Below are 18,317 nucleotides of genomic sequence, written 5' to 3' on the forward strand. Positions count from 1 at the left end.
ACTTCCGTGCCCTCTAATTTCTCACATTAACATCATGCTAATCTCTCACATTAACACAGCCACTTCCGTGCCCTCTAATTTCTCACCTTAACATCATGCTAATCTCTCACATTAACATCATGCTAATCCCTCACATTAACATAGCCACTTCCGTGCCTTCTAATTTCTCACATTAACATCATGCTAATCCCTCACATTAACATAGCCACTTCCGTGCCCTCTAATTTCTCACATTAACATCATGCTAATCTCTCACATTAACACAGCCACTTCCGTGCCCTTTAATTTCTCACATTAACATCATGCTAATCTCTCACATTAACATCATGCTAATCCCTCACATTAACATAGCCACTTCCGTGCCCTTTAATTTATCACATTAACATCATGCTAATCCCTCACATTTACATAGCCACTTCCGTGCCCTCTAATTTCTCACCTTAACATCATGCTAATCTCTCACATTAACATATCCACTTCCATACCTTCTAATTTCTCACATTGACATCATGCTAATCCCTCACATTAACATAGCCACTTCCGTGCCCTCTAATTTCTCACATTAACATCATGCTGATCTCTCACATTAACATAGCCACTTCCGTGCCCTCTAATTGATCACATTAACATCATGCTAATCTCTCACAATAACATAGCCACTTCCGTGCCCTCTAATTTCTCACATTAACATCATGCTAATCTCTCACATTAACATAGCCACTTCCGTGCCCTCTAATTTCTCACATTAACATCATGCTAATCCCTCACATTAACATAGCCACTTCCGTGCCCTCTAATTTCTCACATTAACATCATGCTAATCCTTCACATTAACATAGCCACTTCCATGCCCTCTAATTTCTCACATTAACATCATGCTAATCTCTCATTAACATAGCCACTTCCGTGCCCTCTCATTTCTCACATTAACATCATGCTAATCTCTCACATTAACACAGCCACTTCCGTGCCCTCTAATTTCTCACATTAACATCATGCTAATCTCTCACATTAACACAGCCACTTCCGTGCCCTCTAATTTCTCACATTAACATCATGCTAATCTCTCACAATAACATAGCCACTTCCGTGCCCTCTAATTTCTCACATTAACATCATGCTAATCCCTCACATTAACATAGCCACTTCCGTGCCCTCTAATTTCTCACATTAACATCATGCTAATCCCTCACATTAACATAGCCACTTCCGTGCCCTCTAATTTCTCACATTAACATCATGCTAATCTCTCACATTAACACAGCCACTTCCGTGCCCTCTAATTTCTCACATTAACATCATGCTAATCTCTCACATTAACACAGCCACTTCCGTGCCCTCTAATTTCTCACATTAACATCATGCTAATCTCTCATTAACATAGCCACTTCCGTGCCCTCTAATTTCTCACATTAACATCATGCTAATCCCTCACATTAACATAGCCACTTCCGTGCCCTCTAATTTCTCACATTAACATCATGCTAATCTCTCACATTAACATAGCCACTTCCGTGCCCTCTAATTTCTCACATTAACACAGCCACTTCCGTGCCCTCTAATTTCTCACATTAACATCATGCTAATCGCTCACATTAACATAGCCACTTCCGTGCCCTTTAATTGATCACATTAACATCATGCTAATCCCTCACATTAACATAGCCACTTCCGTGCCCTAATCGAGGAGGCCGCTCTCATCCTATCTCACAGTTACATGCTAATTTCTCACATTAACATCACGCTAAATTCTCACATTAACATCACTAGCCCCGGCCACTTCTTTATGACCCTTGAGCTACACCCATTTAAAACCTTTATAAAACAGTCTGCTTCAGCAGCAGACCATCGCTTTCCCCACCTGATGACGGACGCTTGTGTTGCGCCCGAAACGTCGTGATTTATTAAATTTTTATACCTACGTGACTTTAAATGTCGTGGATTTGCTCTCCAACACATTGGTGTTGGTGTACGAGTAACGAATTGCCATCTTCTGTTTGGGTGATAAACCTTACTAATTGGCTGTGTCGGGTGGTGGCGGGTTTAACGACACATTTATATATCAGCGATATAACCTCAAAACACCTGCAAATTGTGGACTGCAGCATTGTTGTTAATTCCGGCGCTTAAGTATTGCGTGACGTCACGGCATGATTCGCCAGCATGGCGTCATCACCTAGGCACAACATTTGTAGACATTCGAGACTGACGTCATCCGATAGACCCGCTGCGGAATGACCCAGTTCCAGATTGGGCACTTCAGAATGACGCAATCTGCAGACAATCTTTAATACAATGACGCAATCAACCTGTGTTCTTCGGTATGACGTCACCGTGCAGGTGCTTTGAGCGAGACATCACAACATTTTTTTTCTCCCACGACGCAACCTTCTGGACGCCTCAGCCCGACGTCATGCCGTGTGGTGTGGGTATGGCGTCATGTCACCGCCCTTTGCCTGCTTATAACGGTCGCGTTTTGTTTAGACATCGTACGCGCGACGCCAAAACAATTCAAGGGTCCGCGTGGTTTTTAAAGTGGAAGCCCCAGCATTGCCCAGCAATACATCACTGTCGTTTTCACTGCCTTACTCCATTGTTATATATTGGTTTTCTATACCGAGTACTGTCGAGTACTGTACTGTATAATCGTGTATAGGGACGGAGCATCCCGTCTAAGTGACGTCACAGAGGGTAGAGGGATTGAGGCTCCTCCCACAAATTCCCCCCCCCCTTCCTCCCCTATTATTCACGTCACCCCAATTAACTACCCCAGACACCCAAACAACCAGTGGCGCTCCTGGGCCATTGAGGGCCCAAAGCAAAACATTTCGAGGGCCACCCCCCTCAATTATAATTTGTGTAACTCCAAGCGAAGATGAGGGAAGAGGCGTTCGGCAAGAGATAAAAATGTAGTGAGGCCAGATGTTATAGGCCAGAGTAAGACAAGGAGTCAGATGAAAGGTACTGAATTCATGGGCGTAATTATCGTGTTGTTTGTTCTTGTTTTTAATTCGAGATAATTATTGATTCACCCATATTTGCCATGAATCCAGGGCCCCTTGCGCTGATTGAGGCCCTAAACGTTAGTTTTCTTATGCTTAGAGCCACTCCCTGCCAATGAACCCCTCCGAGATCCCCTAATTAAACATCCACTTCCCGGAAACTATACTCCCCAATAACCTCTCTTCACTTGCACCCCCCCCCCACCCCTAGGCCAATCCCCCATGACCGCTAGAACTGCTGGATATCCCCCATCACCTCAAGTCACCCTGACATTGTTGGGGGCCCGAGACGAGGGGCGGGGCCCTCTGTAAGACAGGTGCGGGAGGGGCGGGGTTTATTTGGGGGGCGAGAGCGTGTTGCGAGGAGGTGGGGGGGGGGGAGATATTTGTAGGTGGTGGGCTCTATTAAAGGGGGCGGTGCGCGAGACGGGGGCGGGTTTATGGGGGAGGGGGCTCTATAAGGGGGGGGGCGCTAGTTGAGGGGCGGGTTTATGGGGGGCGAGGCTATGGGGGAGCCGGGGGGAGGTGTGCGAGATGAGTAACGGTCTATGGGCGAGGGCGGTGCGAGAGACGAGGGGCGGGTTTATGGGAGGGGTGGCTCGAAAGGGGGGGCGGGGGGGCGGGAGCGCGCGAGACGAGGGGCGGGTCTATAGGGGGGGGCGGGCCTATGGGTGGGGGGTCTTTGGGGGAGGCGGGGGGAGGTGCGCGAGACGAGGGGCGGGCCCATGGGGGGGGGTCTATGGGGGGCGTGGGGAGGGTGCGCGAGACGAGGGGCGGGGCACGCGGCGGGCTTGAGCGCGCTCATTCCGTCGCTGCTGCTGCTGCAGGGCGCGCGCCGCTCTGCGCTGCTCTCCCTCTCGCACGAGCTCGCGGGGTCCCCGAGGTGAGAGGCCAAGCGGGACGGGGGTGTGGGGGGGGGGTCCGGCTCGGGGGTTTGCGGTCAGGGTCCCCGTTGACGTTTTGGTTCGAGCTGCTTTGTGGTCGTGTCCGGCTCGGAGTCCGGCTCCGCGAGGTGCGAGCCGCGTCCCTTCGGGCGGGAGAGCTCAACATGGCGCGAGCGGGTACCCGTTATTCGGGCCCGGGCAGGCCCCAGCGGTTGTGGCTGTGGTTATTTGCTGTGGTTGTGTTTCATCGGTGGTGGTGGTGGTGGTGTTGTGTGCTTGCTGAAATGGTTGAGCTGTGGTGGCACTGTGGCGTGGTTGTGGTTTGGGCCGTGGTTGTGGTTTGGGCCGTGGCAACACTGTGGCTTTGGCTGTTGATGTGGTTGAGCTGCGGTTGTGTGTTGTCAGTGGCGGGGTGTGGCCGCTGTCGTGGTTGAGCTGTGGTTGTGGTTGAGCCGCGGTTGTCATTGTGGTTGGGTGGTGGACAGGTTGTGGTTGAGAAATGGTTGTGGTAGGGTTGCGGTTGGGTCGAGGGATAGGTGGTGGTTTGGTTCTGGTAGGGCCGGATTTGCAGTTGGACTGTGGTTGTGATGTGGCGGTGGTTGCGTTTGGGTTTTGGTTGCTAGGTTCTAAACGTGGTTAGGTTGAAAGTGTGGTTGAGTGTGGGTGTTGCGAGTGTTTGGGTTCTGATGGCTTTGTGGCTGGCTTTGTGGTTGCTATGACCGTTAAGTTATATTACCGATTAGTTATACGTTGTTATCTTTGAGTTGATAATGTGCTTTTTCCTATGATGGTTATAACTGTCAATGTGGCTGTCACCGTGATTGTCGCCACGATTATGCCCGTGGCTGCCGATGTTAAAAGACGGTGGGTTGTGTCCAGTGATTGTGTTAATTGGTGGGGGGGGGGGGGGGTGTGCCGTGTTTTAACATTTTATTGCTTTTGTCGCCGTGTGGTTCGTGGTTTTTGCTTTGGCACGAACTGGGCTCGGGTTTAGAGTCGGGTGCAGGGTGTTCCGGCCAGTTTGAACGAGGCTCATCAGGGCAGTATCGTCCAAACCATCTTGCCCATTCCTCCCTTACCCATCCCCTGCTTCCCTCCTCCTGCTGCCTCTCATCCCCTCTTTGTGACCGCTTCATCCACCCATCTCCCCTCTCCCAGCCCACCCCTCCAATTCCCATTCCCTGACTTGTTAATTATTTAATCCCAGGTCTGCCTTAACAGAGAGATTCCTACTGTCAAGGGTGCTCTTAGCTTACAGCCCTTTGTTAATCCATTGCCGGACGAAGGCCTCGCAATATTTTGCCGGTCCGTAGAGATTGTTTGACCATTCTTTCACCACGCTGGTCTCAATGCGGGTTGGTTTGGAGGCCAGGACCGATTTAGGTACAGTGTCACTTGCCACAATGGTAATCAAACTCGTGTCTTTGGAGTTTATAGTGCAGTGCGTTTAACCCACAGCGACACCAGCCAGTCCGCTTTGAACGGGCTGATATCTGGTTATTAAAACGGTGACTTTCTACCAAACTGATTGTCGCCTCATTGTTCCCGCCAGTCGTAATCTCTGCGTGTACCGCTCTTCTGATGCTCCATCTCCCCCCCCCCCCCCTGTTAGCCTACTGTACCTCTCTCGCCTGCCCTCACCCCATCCCCCCTGTTCCCTTCCCATGCCCCTCACCCCTTGCCAAGGGCAGCCGCTGCCCCTGCTGCCGCTGCTGCTGCTACCCCAGCAGCCCCCCCCAGCCGTGTGCCGCAAAAGAGAAACCCCGGGAGTCTTCGCGCCACGATAAAAATTGTGCCATCGTCATAATGGGGGCCGCGCAGGCCACGGGTGTATTTTGTGCGGACGAATATAGACGGTCCGCACGGTGGCTACTCTGTTACCCCCCCCCCCCCCCCCCTTGGCTAAAATTAAACCCGTATTCGCAGCATGAGTCACGTAACGTAACAAATGTTCCTTTAAAAGCAGCGAAGCCGCCGCCTGTTCTTGGATTTTTCAATTGGAGCCGGTGCTGCAGAGCCTCCGCTCGTTTGTCACCAAGGTACGGTAGCTCTTGGCAGGTTCCGCAGTGATGGGGGGGAGGTGACAGGAGGTGGGGGGGGTCCCAGCTCTCTTGCTGCCTGACTCTGTAAATTAGTCTTCATGCGCCTGAATAATCCACGGCGTGATTTTGTGGTGACCGTTAAGACCTTAACCGCACGGCAGGGAGGTTATTTTACGAGTTGCCACTGAGGCCAAAAAAAAGGGTTTATGGTGTACGGTATTGGCACGAAATGTATTAACCACATCAGCTCGATATCCGCATTTAGGGGAGCCTGGTGGAGGTGATGGCTTTGCTGGTGCTGCTGGTGATGGTCGAAGTGTGATGTTTGGCTGATGGTGTTGATGGGGTGTCTGGTGAAATAGTCATGCGTGGGGCTGTGTGTGGTTATTTAGTGCTGCTAGGTGGTGTACGTGGGCCTGGTGAAAATCCATTCATCTGTTAGTGGTGTCTCTGGTATTCATTGTGTGCCTGGTGATCAAGGCATGCATGGTACTATTATGGTGTGTCTATTGTTTACAGGTGCTGTGCGGTGGAGTGTATGGTACTTGGTGTGCTTTATAGTGATGTGTGTGGTGATGGAGGTGTGTGTGTGGTGACGGAGGTGTGTGTGGTGACGGAGGTGTGTGTGTGGCGACGGAGATGTGTGTGGGGTGCAATGGAAAAGGTGTGTAACGCCTCCACGGTGTGACGTGCGCGCTTACGGAGGTGTGCGTGGCGATGGAGCGATGGAGCGGTGGTGCATGGTGTGTAATGGAAGAGGTTTGCGCTGTGGCAACTGAGCCTCTTGGCGTGCGGCGCGCAGAGTGACGGCAGCTGTGCCACCCCTGCATCTGCGGGCCAACTCGGAGGCCTAATCCGAGCTTACTGTGCTCACGGGGCCGGCAGATCTATTGTCGCCTTTTGTAGGTGTGTGATTGGATTGCTGTGCACAGTCACAGAATTGCCTAATGGCGATACAAAAATTAGTTGTTTCTGCATTTCAGTGTCGTAATCTAAGCCGTGGTCAATTATGTCATGGCCGTGGCAGTTGAGCGATGATATCTTCGTTCGGCATCGAGCGCCAAGATTCTGGGGCGCGTTGCGTCCCCGTGTCACGCTTTATATTTACACGCAAAAGTCATCGGCCGTGAACTGTTCGTTAGTGTAGCAATCTTAGCCGGACCGCTTTTGGCGCCCGCCAATGGAAAGCATTCGTGTGACCACGTCACCTAAAATCGCACGCATGATGTTTTTGCACGTGGCCCTCCGTCCGCACAGCAAAGGCCACAGGGAGCATCATCATGTCCACCCAGCAGGCCGCCACAGGGAGCGTCATGGCGCACCGGAGCAGCATCAGCGCCAGCTTTTCGGAGGACCCAGACAAGTATCTGTATGTGGACAAGGGTGTCGTCTACAACATGGCTACACAGGTACGCTGGAAGCCACGCGGCGTCTGTCCCTGCATGCCCGCTCCTTCGAGCCGTGATGACGTCGTGGGACTTGGCTGTGCCTGGCCGTTGCTCGCTGTGCGGTCACTGAGAATCGCCACCGATGTGTGACCACGGCTTCCCCCCACACGACCACCCACCAACACCCACTGGACACTGTTTGAGTGGAACCCGTGTTTTTTATTTTATTTGAGCAGGCGAGAGGCAATTGAAATGAGATGGTTCTTTGCTCAGCAGAGCTGAGAAAAAAATGTAGAGGCCACAAGTGCAAGAGCGGCGTGCAAGCAAATGGAATAAAGTAGACTTTTGTGCACGTCATTAATGCTGTGCTGAATTATACGTTAACATCAGTATTATATCAATAAATATCGAACAAACGAAATGCAATACTGCGTCAGTGAATGACGTTGCATTGGTACATAGACTACAACTAAGATGCTAATGTCTCGCGAACCCCCATTCCAGAAGAGACAGTGACAGGGTCGAATGTAGAACCCTGATAACGACGTTAATGTTTCCTTTTTGTTTCGTGACTATAAATAGTGTTTCTGCACTTGAACGCAGCACAGATACATTACCACACCAGTGCTGGTTCGAGATAAGACTTCACATTGTAAATCCAGAGAAGTAAGTTGATTTATTGGGGATGCAAGGTCATTCCCCTTAATTGGAATATCAAAATATCATTACATTTTACTACGCAGCAAAGCATAGATAAAACCAAAACTATGTTGGAACAGTTTGTGCTTCACTGAATATTGCTGATGGTGTAATTTCACGATCGTCATCCTCACAACTTGCTTGATAATGTAAGACTAAGAATGGTGATAATATTCGGCCATGTGGTCCAGTGGAAAGGCGCGCTTGGCCGACAATCGTAAGGTCGCGAGTTGAATCTTGAGGCCTCCCTGGTGTCAACGAAATTAATACCACTTTGTTGGAAAGACACCATTAGCTGTCCAGAGCAAAACTGTGATTATATAGATTATTTGGCAGCTGCTATAAATTTCCACGCGATGAGCCACTTCGTTGAGCTATCATTTGTTTCCAGGCCGCTTCTGAAAAAGAAGCTGATAGCTCCGTGGGCTTTACCTGGTAAAATAAAAAATAGTTTTTTGTCGTGATTAATTTTCCTACACTTTGCACTCCTCTCTTGTTTTTGTGTTGTTTGTTGTTGTAACTTTCTGACCCGCCCCTACTGGACATCTGTGAAAAAGCGCTTTATAGCCCTTCGGATTCCTCCAGTATAAATAAATATTATGATCCTGGATTGTGGAATTTCGATTTCTGGCTCGGATGTGCGTGCCACCAAAAGCCTGTGTGAGCGGGAATACTTTTGTTGACTCTTTATACTAACTTTGTGGGTGCACTGTAATACACACATGACAGTCATGTAACGTTGCATCGATTCGTCTATTTAGAAAGGAAAATCTTACGCCGCTTATGAGCATTCGGGAGTGCATTTACAAGTCAAAATCTACACGTTTTAAAAATGGTTTATTTACCTTACTTGTAGGCTAAGATAGCGAACAAAACGTAAAAAAACCCACAGAAACAATACAAACAAGACGGCGACAGCGACCACCAGTCTTGCAACCAAGAGGAATACCCGAAGAGCATGTGGTGGTATTCTACGAGGACAGATCTTGGAGGTCGCGTATCTACTGTACTTTTCTTATGCTGTTCGTTGCGTGCGGCTGCACTTTATTTTGCGTGCAGTTGCAATTTATTATAATTAGTCGGTGTTAGCCACTGAAAGTACTGACAGGGTTTTTTTTTATTCTTCTTGTTCCATGCCCGCTGTAGCATTCCTATTCTGTCGTAATGTGCACTGACCGCCTACTTTATTGAGGGCGATATTGGCTCGTAGAATATTTTTTTAAATAAAGATTAATCGAGTTGCGGGATCCAGCGGTGGGCAGAACACATCAACTATAAGGTGCGGTGGTGGCATCACGATGAGATGCGGTGGTGGTGACATCACGATGAGATGCGGTGATGATGACATCACGATGAGATGCGGTGATGATGACATCACAATGAGATGCGGTGATGGTGGCATCACGATGAGATGCACAGTGGTGGTGGCATCACAATGAGATGCACGGTGATGGTGACATCACGATGAGACGCGGTGATGGTGACATCACGATGAGATGCGATGGTGGTGACATCACGATGAGATGCACGGTGGTGGTGGCATCACGATGAGATGCAGTGGTGGTGGCATCACGATGAGATGCGGTGGTGGTGGCATCACGATGAGATGCGGTGGTGGTGACATCACGATGAGATGCACGGTGATGGTGGCATCACCATGAGATGCACGGTGGTGGTGACATCACGATGAGATGCGGTGGTGGTGACATCACGATGAGATGCACGGTGATGGTGGCATCACCGTGAGATGCACGGTGGTGGTGACATCACGATGAGATGCACGGTGATGGTGACATCACGATGAGATGCACGGTGGTGGTGACATCACGATGAGATGCGGTGGTGGTGACATCACGATGAGATGCGGTGGTGGTGGCATCACGATGAGATGCACAGTGGTGGTGGCATCACGATGAGATGCGGTGATGGTGACATCACGATGAGATGCGGTGGTGGTGACATCACGATGAGATGCACAGTGGTGGTGGCATCACGATGAGATGCGGTGGTGGTGACATCACGATGAGATGCGGTGGTGGTGACATCACGATGAGATGTGGCGGTGGTGGCATCACGATGAGATGCGGTGGTGGTGACATCACGATGAGATGCGGTGGTGGTAGCATCACGATGAGATGCGGTGGTGGTGACATCACGATGAGATGCGGTGGTGGTGGCATCACGATGAGATGCGGTGGTGGTGGCATCACGATGAGATGCACAGTGGTGGTGGCATCTCGATTAAATGCACGGTGGTGGTGGCATCTCGATGAAATGCACGGTGGTGGTGGCATCACAATGATGGCATTTTTTATCTTGATCCTTGGGTTAACAAATGCCTGTGGGGGCTCGTGGTGGCGGTGGGGTAGGGTGCTAAGCTGAGAGTCATGCAGCTACGGTGCGGACGGGGCAGGCGTGTCCAGCGGGTAAGTTGACGATTTCGGGGCATTGTGTGCCCGGGCAGCAGGCGGACTGGACCGCCAAGCGTCTGGTGTGGGTGCCGTCGGAACGCCACGGCTTCGAGTCGGCCAGCGTGCAGGAGGAGCGCGGCGACGACGTGATGGTGGAGCTGGCGGAGAACGGCAAGAAGGCGGTGGTGAACAAGGATGACATTCAGAAGATGAACCCGCCCAAGTTCTGCAAGGTGGAGGACATGGCGGAGCTCACATGCCTCAATGAGGCATCCGTGCTGCACAATCTCAAGGACCGATACTACTCGGGACTCATCTACGTGAGTTCGCACCCGTGCACGCGTACGTGAGTGTGTGTGCGGCCTGGCACAGGGGCCGTGGTTACGTCACTGTCACTTAGTGGCGAATGGCTGGTATTGGTGTGTGTGAGCGAGCACCATTTGTGTGTATACAGGCAGGCAGTGTAGTGGTTAGCGCACTCCACTGCTATGAACCCGGCGGCTCAAATTTAATTTCCGCTCACGACCGATAAAAATGGCAAATGTTTGAACCAGTCCTGTGGTTCCTCTAGGTCGACTCAGCCTTAAATGAGTACCTGGAACAGTGTGTAAACACCGGATGTGGTGTTAGCCACCCAGCGTCTCGTGTGCAATGATGGCCTTCCTAGGTGCTTGCTAACAGAACTCTCCCCAATAGTCTGTTAAGGCTATACGGGGGATCTTTATCTTTGTACAGGTGTGCATGCTTGGGTGAGAGTGTGGGCGACCGTACCCGATGTTTTTATGCGTACCTCCGCCCAATCGTCCCACTTCTATTCCGCTTCCCGTGACCATCCGTTCAAACTTTCAAGGCCTTCTGTCAAAGCCTTCCGAGAACCTCCACTTGATGGTCGGATTACTCTTCGCTGCTGCTGCTCTCAATGTCTAGAATTCCCTTCCTCTGGAACTCTGCACTGCTGAGACTCTCTCCCTGCTTTAAACCTCAAATTAGCACTGTTGGCTGCATACTGTGCGAAAAAAGACTTGCCTCTTTCCTTATGCGCATGACTGACTGACCGTCTCCGCTCCTTGAAGTGTCTTCACACCTCTTGTGCATAATGTCGTCTCAATTCCTCCATTGGCCCTGTCACATTCTACCGCTCGTTCCCGGCTCTTAAAGCAAACAAATAATCTCTTCATGCTGCCCAGACCCGTATGCTCCTCCCGCGCTGTCTACATCCAGATCGTGCTTTATCGTATTGTGTGTGTGAGAGAGTGGGGAGTGCACGCATGTGTGCGTGTTCGCACCGAATTCGATTCCCGCTCACAAATAATAACATTGAATATTTGAACCGGTCCTCGGCCTCCCCTAGGTCGACTCAGCCTTAAAATTAATACCTCTTGCAGTGCGTAATCAGCAGCAATGGGGAGACAAAGGCGGCTGGGCGGGGTGCTGGCCACCCACCCCCGTGGTGTGCAGTGCCGGCCTTAATTGGTGCTCGCTAACAGCACTTGCCTCATACGTTTGTGATATGGCTACGTGAGGGATCGTAGACTTTGCTGGGACACTGCACTGCGACCTACCGCAATCCATTTCTTGACCATGTTGATGGTGACCAGTGGATCCTAAACTAGGCCTGGGCCACCCCACAAGGTGGACTCAACCATTTTCGATTAATCTTATCATCGGTCAGAATCCTTTGTAAATGCAGCTACACTCCTCACCATTTGCAGTTCGGACCACGTTTCTTTATCTCGTCTCTGCCTGAAATGAAAACCGCGGTGCAGCTTGGGAATATCGGCGTCTGGGAGGTAATGGTGTGCTCCCGTGCTGGCCTTAGTACATGCTCGTTAACAGCATTTGCCGCAACAGTGTCTGAAGCTAGATGGAGGATATTTGTCTTTATCTTTGCGTGTGTGTGTTTGAGCGGGTTTGCGTGAGAGAGCGGAGTTTGTCTGGAGTTGGGCTGAGTGGGAGGCTCGTTTATGTGATGGGGACGGTAGTAGTGTGTGGAGGGGCCGAGGGGAGGGTTGTGGATTAGGGGTGTATTTTTGTATGGGTAGTATGTGTTGGGAATGAGGGTTAACTTGCCTGTGGGAGTGGAATTTGGTCAGCTCTGGGTGGGAGGGAGTGTGGCGGGGGTTGGTGGGAGAGGGGGAAGGTGCGCGTTTGTGTGCGTGTGTTTGTGTGTGTTTGCGTGTGTGGTTAAGGGGAGTGGTACTGCAACGGTTAACGCGCTGTGCTACGAACTCGGCTACCCGAGTTCGATTCTTACGCACGGCCAACACCAGTGACGATTATCTGAACCGGTCTTGGGCCTCCTCGAGGTCGAGTTGCCCTCAAATGAGTACCTGGTGCGGTGTGTAAATATCGCCACAGGGGAGACAATGGCGGTCGGGTGTGTTGATGGCCACCCACCCCCTCGTGTGTCGTGCCAGCCTTTATAAGTGCTTGCTAACAGCACTTGCCTCAATAGTCTGTTAAGGCTATACGGGGGATCTTTTTCTTTGCTTGTGGGTGTATGCAGGAAGTGTGTGCAGGAGTGTGGCATATCGAAGCTGTGTGCTTGGGTTGAGCATTTCGAGTTCCGAATGCAACGTGAACAAATCAAGACGCACTTTCTAAACATATTCAGCGGTCCGGTCCTAATCTGGCCTTGTGTGTACTAACGAATCATTAACGATCTTTATGAGCATGTTGTGGGATCTGCTCTTCGATTGCGATCCGACTAGTTCGCCATCGTGCCAGCATTCCACAGTAGTCCCTCACCGCCCGCACTGTCTGCACCGCCATGAGTTTACATGTCTATGAGTGAATGTGGCAATTGTTACGAAAATCACAAAATTGATACCGGTTCCTGCGTCCGTGAACCAAATAAGTCAGTCTGGGTCACATAGTCGAGAGAGTCTGCTCCGTGTCTGCACTTGGCACAATGTTTCTATGATTGATACTAAACATTGGATGATGGATTTCACGAGCAGTTAACCACCTTCTGTAACTCATTCCTTGAGAAAAAAAACGAAGCATGCTGGCAAGGGTGCCTTGAAAGAACGCAAATTTATTCACCAAGTTGGACAAAAAAAATACGTGGGCGATTACATTTACGTGTTTAGACATTTGTGACATAGTTAAGACGATACGTGATTTGAGTGCAAAATTTTGTTGGTGCGTGGAAATTATCTTCAGGGATGTCGGTGCAAATGAACACGAATGAAAACCTAATTTTGGATTCTTAATTAATCGTGCGCTGGAGGTGCTATGAGCTTTAAGCCTGGGTGTTTAAAATACCAGTTTACAGCCATGAGGCGAGCGTTAATTTCACAAACCCGCACCGAGACTGTTCCTGCTCCACCCCCAACCGCCCTGGGGCGATTGTGTTCGTTGGCGACGCTCGGCGACGGCGTCTCAAAGAAACTTCCCGAGCGGGGCGTTATCTGGACGCAGTGGCGGTGCAAAGTCACTTAATCAGTGCGGCATTACGGCACAAGCACGAGATCGGGGTCGTGCAAGCGGCATTGGCACAAGAGTGTCCCCCCCCCCCTTCCAGATGGCCTGCGCTTGTAGGACCACGTCCCACCACGCGTGGAGCACCAGCGTTTTTTCTGTGCGTCGCTCGGTGACTTCCTGCCGCCTGAGAAAGTGGAGCAGCAGCAGCAGGAAGGAGAGTGAGACTGCGCTGATGCCGCAGCCTCGGGCAGGCGAGAGCGGGCCGCACACTTTAGGAATACGCGTCAAAGCGCGAGCGCCGTAGGTTTTGTAAAATTACGAATATTCAAATGTTACTTTGGTCTCCTGCGGAGGTGCAAACTTGGAGGCCGTAATAAAACGTCAGAGTAGATTAATAATAGTAATGCTGTTTATCCAAGAGAGCATCACTGAGATGTTTGGCTAATTAAATTTCCTTCTGTTTAACATGCCCAAAAACAACTATACTCATCGAGCAACCGTACATTATGCTTAGAGACTCGAAGCGGAGGTGTAATCACACATTTATGAAAAAACAAAAACATAGTTGGGGAGTTTTGCTCTCCAATGTTGCAATGCTGCCCTGATTACCAGCGTGCAACGAAGCTGTGCTCTTGGGTCGCCGTGTCCGTCGCTGCTTATCTGCCAGAAGGAGGGTAAACCTCCTGTGACATTCCAGAGGCCAGTGAACCCTGCTAGGCCTCGCGCACTGAGCAAAGTTGGGAGGGGGGGTTTGAGATCGGAGCGCACGGCTCAAAGCTCTTTCTCACTGCCTGTGAGAAGAAGACCGCCGTCCCGCAGACAGTTTGTGGTGTTTTGCTGCTTTCGCGCGCATCAGCGGAATTGTTCGTGTTTTTTTTAACGTCAAGAGGATTTTCACTTCCTACAGTCTCCTACAGTCCTGAATGTAACATGTATTTTTTTTAGTTGCATCATCCTTGCAGGGTCCATAACATGAGAATATGTTTTGCGGGAAGTAAAGTGGTCATCCTTTGCATAAACTGGAGCACCTGCCATGAGAATGTGGAATTTCCACCATTACGTTCTCAGGGCCACCCAATGCAGATGAACACTGTCCCCCGCATGCTCATTGCAGCATGCGGACACACTGCAGGGTATTATATTTACATAGTTGTGTGGAGCGATATGTACAGTTACCCTATGTGTATTGTTTTGTTTAAGCGTGCCTGAAATCGGTCAAATATCCCAATGCAATTAGCCTCTAAATAAAGAGTCTTGTTACTTGGTGAGGCTTTCCTAGATAAAGAGCATTATAAATACCATTATTATAACAGCAGTACCACCCGGCCAAATGCAGAGGACAGAAAACAAATATATCAAATATGACATATCCACATACAGTGTTCAAAATTCATAAATAAGCTTCATGAGGCCAATTATAATTATGTAAATATCTACTTTGATATTTTGCTCATTTCTCCCACTTTGCCCATCCACGGGCTACCGCAGTAACATACTTGTCTGTTTGTGACTCGTGTGTTTTGCTTGCAATCAGCAATGTTGCTCTTTGGAAAGCCGGGTCACAGTTGCACGGTGCAGTGCTGCCCCGTGGGAGTGATGTGGAGGAGGTCCGGGGGAGGGGGGTCCCTTGACGTGTTCCCTGAATGAGACGGTCGCACGGGCCTTGTACACTGGACTGCCAAAGCAGCACTCCGTATAATGCCTCCTGTCACATCGGTAATGCAGAGTGCACTGACCTCAGAGAAGGTTAACTGACGCTCGTTATTACAGTACATATTGACGTACCTGCTGTCTATTTTCTGATACCCAGCAAAATGCAGAATCTCACTCCTCTTTAGAGCATTGCCCGGCGCACCGCTGTTAATAATTCAACGTGGTTTTTTTTTGTGGCACGGTCATTTGCGTTCGTGAATTTATATCGCGAACGGCTATTTTGCCGTAATAGTTTTTTCCGCCGATGCGCGAACGCTGCTGATTCGAGCGTTGTCGTTGTCCACGCAGACCTACTCGGGACTCTTTTGCGTGGTGGTGAACCCCTACAAGAACCTGCCGATCTACACGGACCAGATAATCGAGATGTACCGGGGCAAGAAGCGCCACGAGATGCCGCCCCACATCTACGCCATCACGGACTCGGCCTACCGCAGCATGCTGCAGGGTGAGCCGCTCTCCCGCCACATGCGCCGTTGCGGAGCTGTAAGCCAACCGTGCCTTCCCACGCCATCCCGTGCCGTCTTGCACCCTAATAAATGGCAGTAAACCGCCATCCCCATCTCCCCATAATCATCATCAGCAGCCACGATCTATCCACTGTTGGATCAAGGCCAACTCCAAGCGGTAATCATTTATCGTGGTCATGCAATACAATAACCCTGCATCTCCTGCACACGAACTGCATCTCATTGCTCCATCTCTTTGGTGTAAGTCCAATTGGGGGCACGTTCTCTCCTTTGGCTGCCAGTCGACTGTTAATCTCGACCACCTGCCATAATTGCACATGTAATGATTATTATCTCAACATCATCATCATAAAAATATATATGAAGCTATTGATTTTTAGGCACATTCAGTTTTGTGTGTGTGGTTGCCAGAATTGTAAGAGTCAATTTTGAATGATTATACTTATTGTACATTACTTCCTCATTTTTTGAGAACAGTTTTTGTGTATTAGTTTGTTGTCCTTCTTCCGCCCCTCCGATTAGCACAGTTGGCCATGTACGGTGGGAAAAAATATCTACATACATACATTCTTGGAATGGCTGGGAAGGCCACTCAAGTAGAAGTTATAGAGGTCATCAAGGCCAATGCTGTTGATGCCGTCACCACCATCAACAGACAACATCACCATAACTTATCTGCCAGATCCCAGAGCAGTTGCATAGTTAATACCAGGCCTAAAAGGTCTGCTCTTACATTCTTTCACTTTTTGTGTCCATACCTTCTGGTTGCTCCCGGTTTACTGTAGTTTAAAATCACCATCAGCCAGCTGGCTCGTGTAGCATATTGACCTCATCGTCACGTGAACCACAAATTTAACTCAGGTGCCGTTAGGCTGCCGCATCATTGTGGGCAAGTCCCCACAATGCCATGCGAGCTTCGGCAGAATTTATAAGTGTAGGCAGCAGCCTGGTTCACTCGTTGCTTTAAAAACTGTCAACTTCGGGCTGTTTTAGGTAACTTAGGTAGTGTGGAAAATTTTGTCCTTATTAGGAGTCATCGTTCTCACCCTGCTCTCCGGTGTTGAGCAGGGCAGCTGTCCTCAGCCAGCTAAGTTGTTTGGAGTCCATCTGGAGGTAGTTTTTAATCGGCTGGGGAGGAAGTTGTGTTTGAAATTGACTGCACTACTGTGTACTCTTCATATACGGTACTGTTCACCTCAGCTCTGGTCAGGCAATGGAGTCACCCCCGCCACCCCCCCCCCCACTCCTACCTTATGACCCCCTCACTCGCCACACTCGGGTGTGAGTCACACCTGCAAGCCGGTTGCGGGAAGATGAAGTGAGAATTTGTACATTGGGTATTCGCGCCATTGTTGTCGCGCGAGGCTGTCACACACCACCAGCTTCGTGTCCTCGCTGAGGCCTGCGCACTCGAGGGGTTTTCCCCATGGCGAACGGGGGCGACACGCAGTGCCACGTTGCTTGGCCGTGGGCAGCGGTGGGAATGCTTGGAATCGCGAGCGTTCGGTTGCGCGAGTGCCACAGCTTGCTCTCCCCCCCCCCTCCCCCCCCGCACGTGGCCACCTGACGTGGCTTAAGTTTCCCGGGAAGAGGGCCGCGGCTTTTGAAACGGATCACACGGGACGGAAAGTGGTTGCGCGCAGAATCTGGGCAGAGGTGTGTCGCCTGGCAACGGCTCTCCCGGCCAACCCGCCGCCACCGTGCCGTGTTTCAACCTCAACGCCGCGGATCGAAAGCTCTTCTGCTTCTCCTCTCCCCCTTCTCCTCCGCTCGACTTTGGAATTCTCCCCCTTACCCTCGCCTCTTTTCGCAAGTTCTTGTAACCTTGCTCGATTCAAGAAATGCATTGATCTTATTGGGCAGTGCCGTTTTATTTTGCTGGTTTGCTTGCCGATTTGGGCCTTTGGGGGGGGGCAGTGATTGGCAACCCATTATAAAACGTGTACAGTTAAAATGGTTGACACACGTCACACCGTGGCAGCAGCGTATGCTCCTGTAAATACGGTCAAACTGCCTTTCGTGTGAAATTGGCGAAAGATACCAATCCAGGGTCTTGAGACTCGGGAAGGCTTTGCTGGTTAAATATAGCACTTCAAACCTATTATCTGTACGTTTACCGTTTCCTGTAGATAATGTTCGTACGGCAGCAGATCGTTTTACACGCGTTTTTACATTTCTAACTGGAAAATATGCTCGATTTTTTTGTTTGTTTGTCAGCTTCGACAGCTTGCCACAGCAAGATGACGTGACACGTGTGTATGGGTGCGATACGCGGACCACCCTGT

General features: G+C 50.2%; 1 protein-coding gene across 9 annotated transcripts in view; it reads left to right on the forward strand.

The window, feature by feature from the left end:
* The first annotated feature begins 3,758 nt into the window (after window positions 1-3,758).
* LOC116956211 (myosin-10-like) overlaps window positions 3,759-18,317 on the forward strand; it is a 76,831-nt gene continuing 62,272 nt past the window's right edge. For 5 of the 9 annotated variants that reach the window (XM_076052107.1, XM_076052124.1, XM_076052134.1 and 2 more), the window contains exons 1-4: window positions 3,759-3,885; window positions 7,186-7,337; window positions 10,480-10,746; window positions 15,854-16,010. In XM_076052107.1, coding sequence (XP_075908222.1) covers window positions 7,209-7,337; window positions 10,480-10,746; window positions 15,854-16,010 — 553 coding nt within the window. In that variant the 5' untranslated portion in view covers window positions 3,759-3,885; window positions 7,186-7,208. Of the gene's footprint in view, window positions 3,886-3,941; window positions 4,015-7,185; window positions 7,338-10,479; window positions 10,747-15,853; window positions 16,011-18,317 lie in introns of those variants that run through there. The other 4 variants (XM_076052116.1, XM_032977666.2, XM_076052144.1 and 1 more) reach the window with 2 other exon arrangements.

This window comes from Petromyzon marinus, chromosome 3 (assembly GCF_048934315.1).
Source record: "Petromyzon marinus isolate PM22_M1 ecotype Great Lakes invasive population chromosome 3, UKy_Petmar_22M1.pri1.0, whole genome shotgun sequence".
In the NCBI taxonomy this organism is placed as follows: domain Eukaryota; kingdom Metazoa; phylum Chordata; class Hyperoartia; order Petromyzontiformes; family Petromyzontidae; genus Petromyzon; species Petromyzon marinus.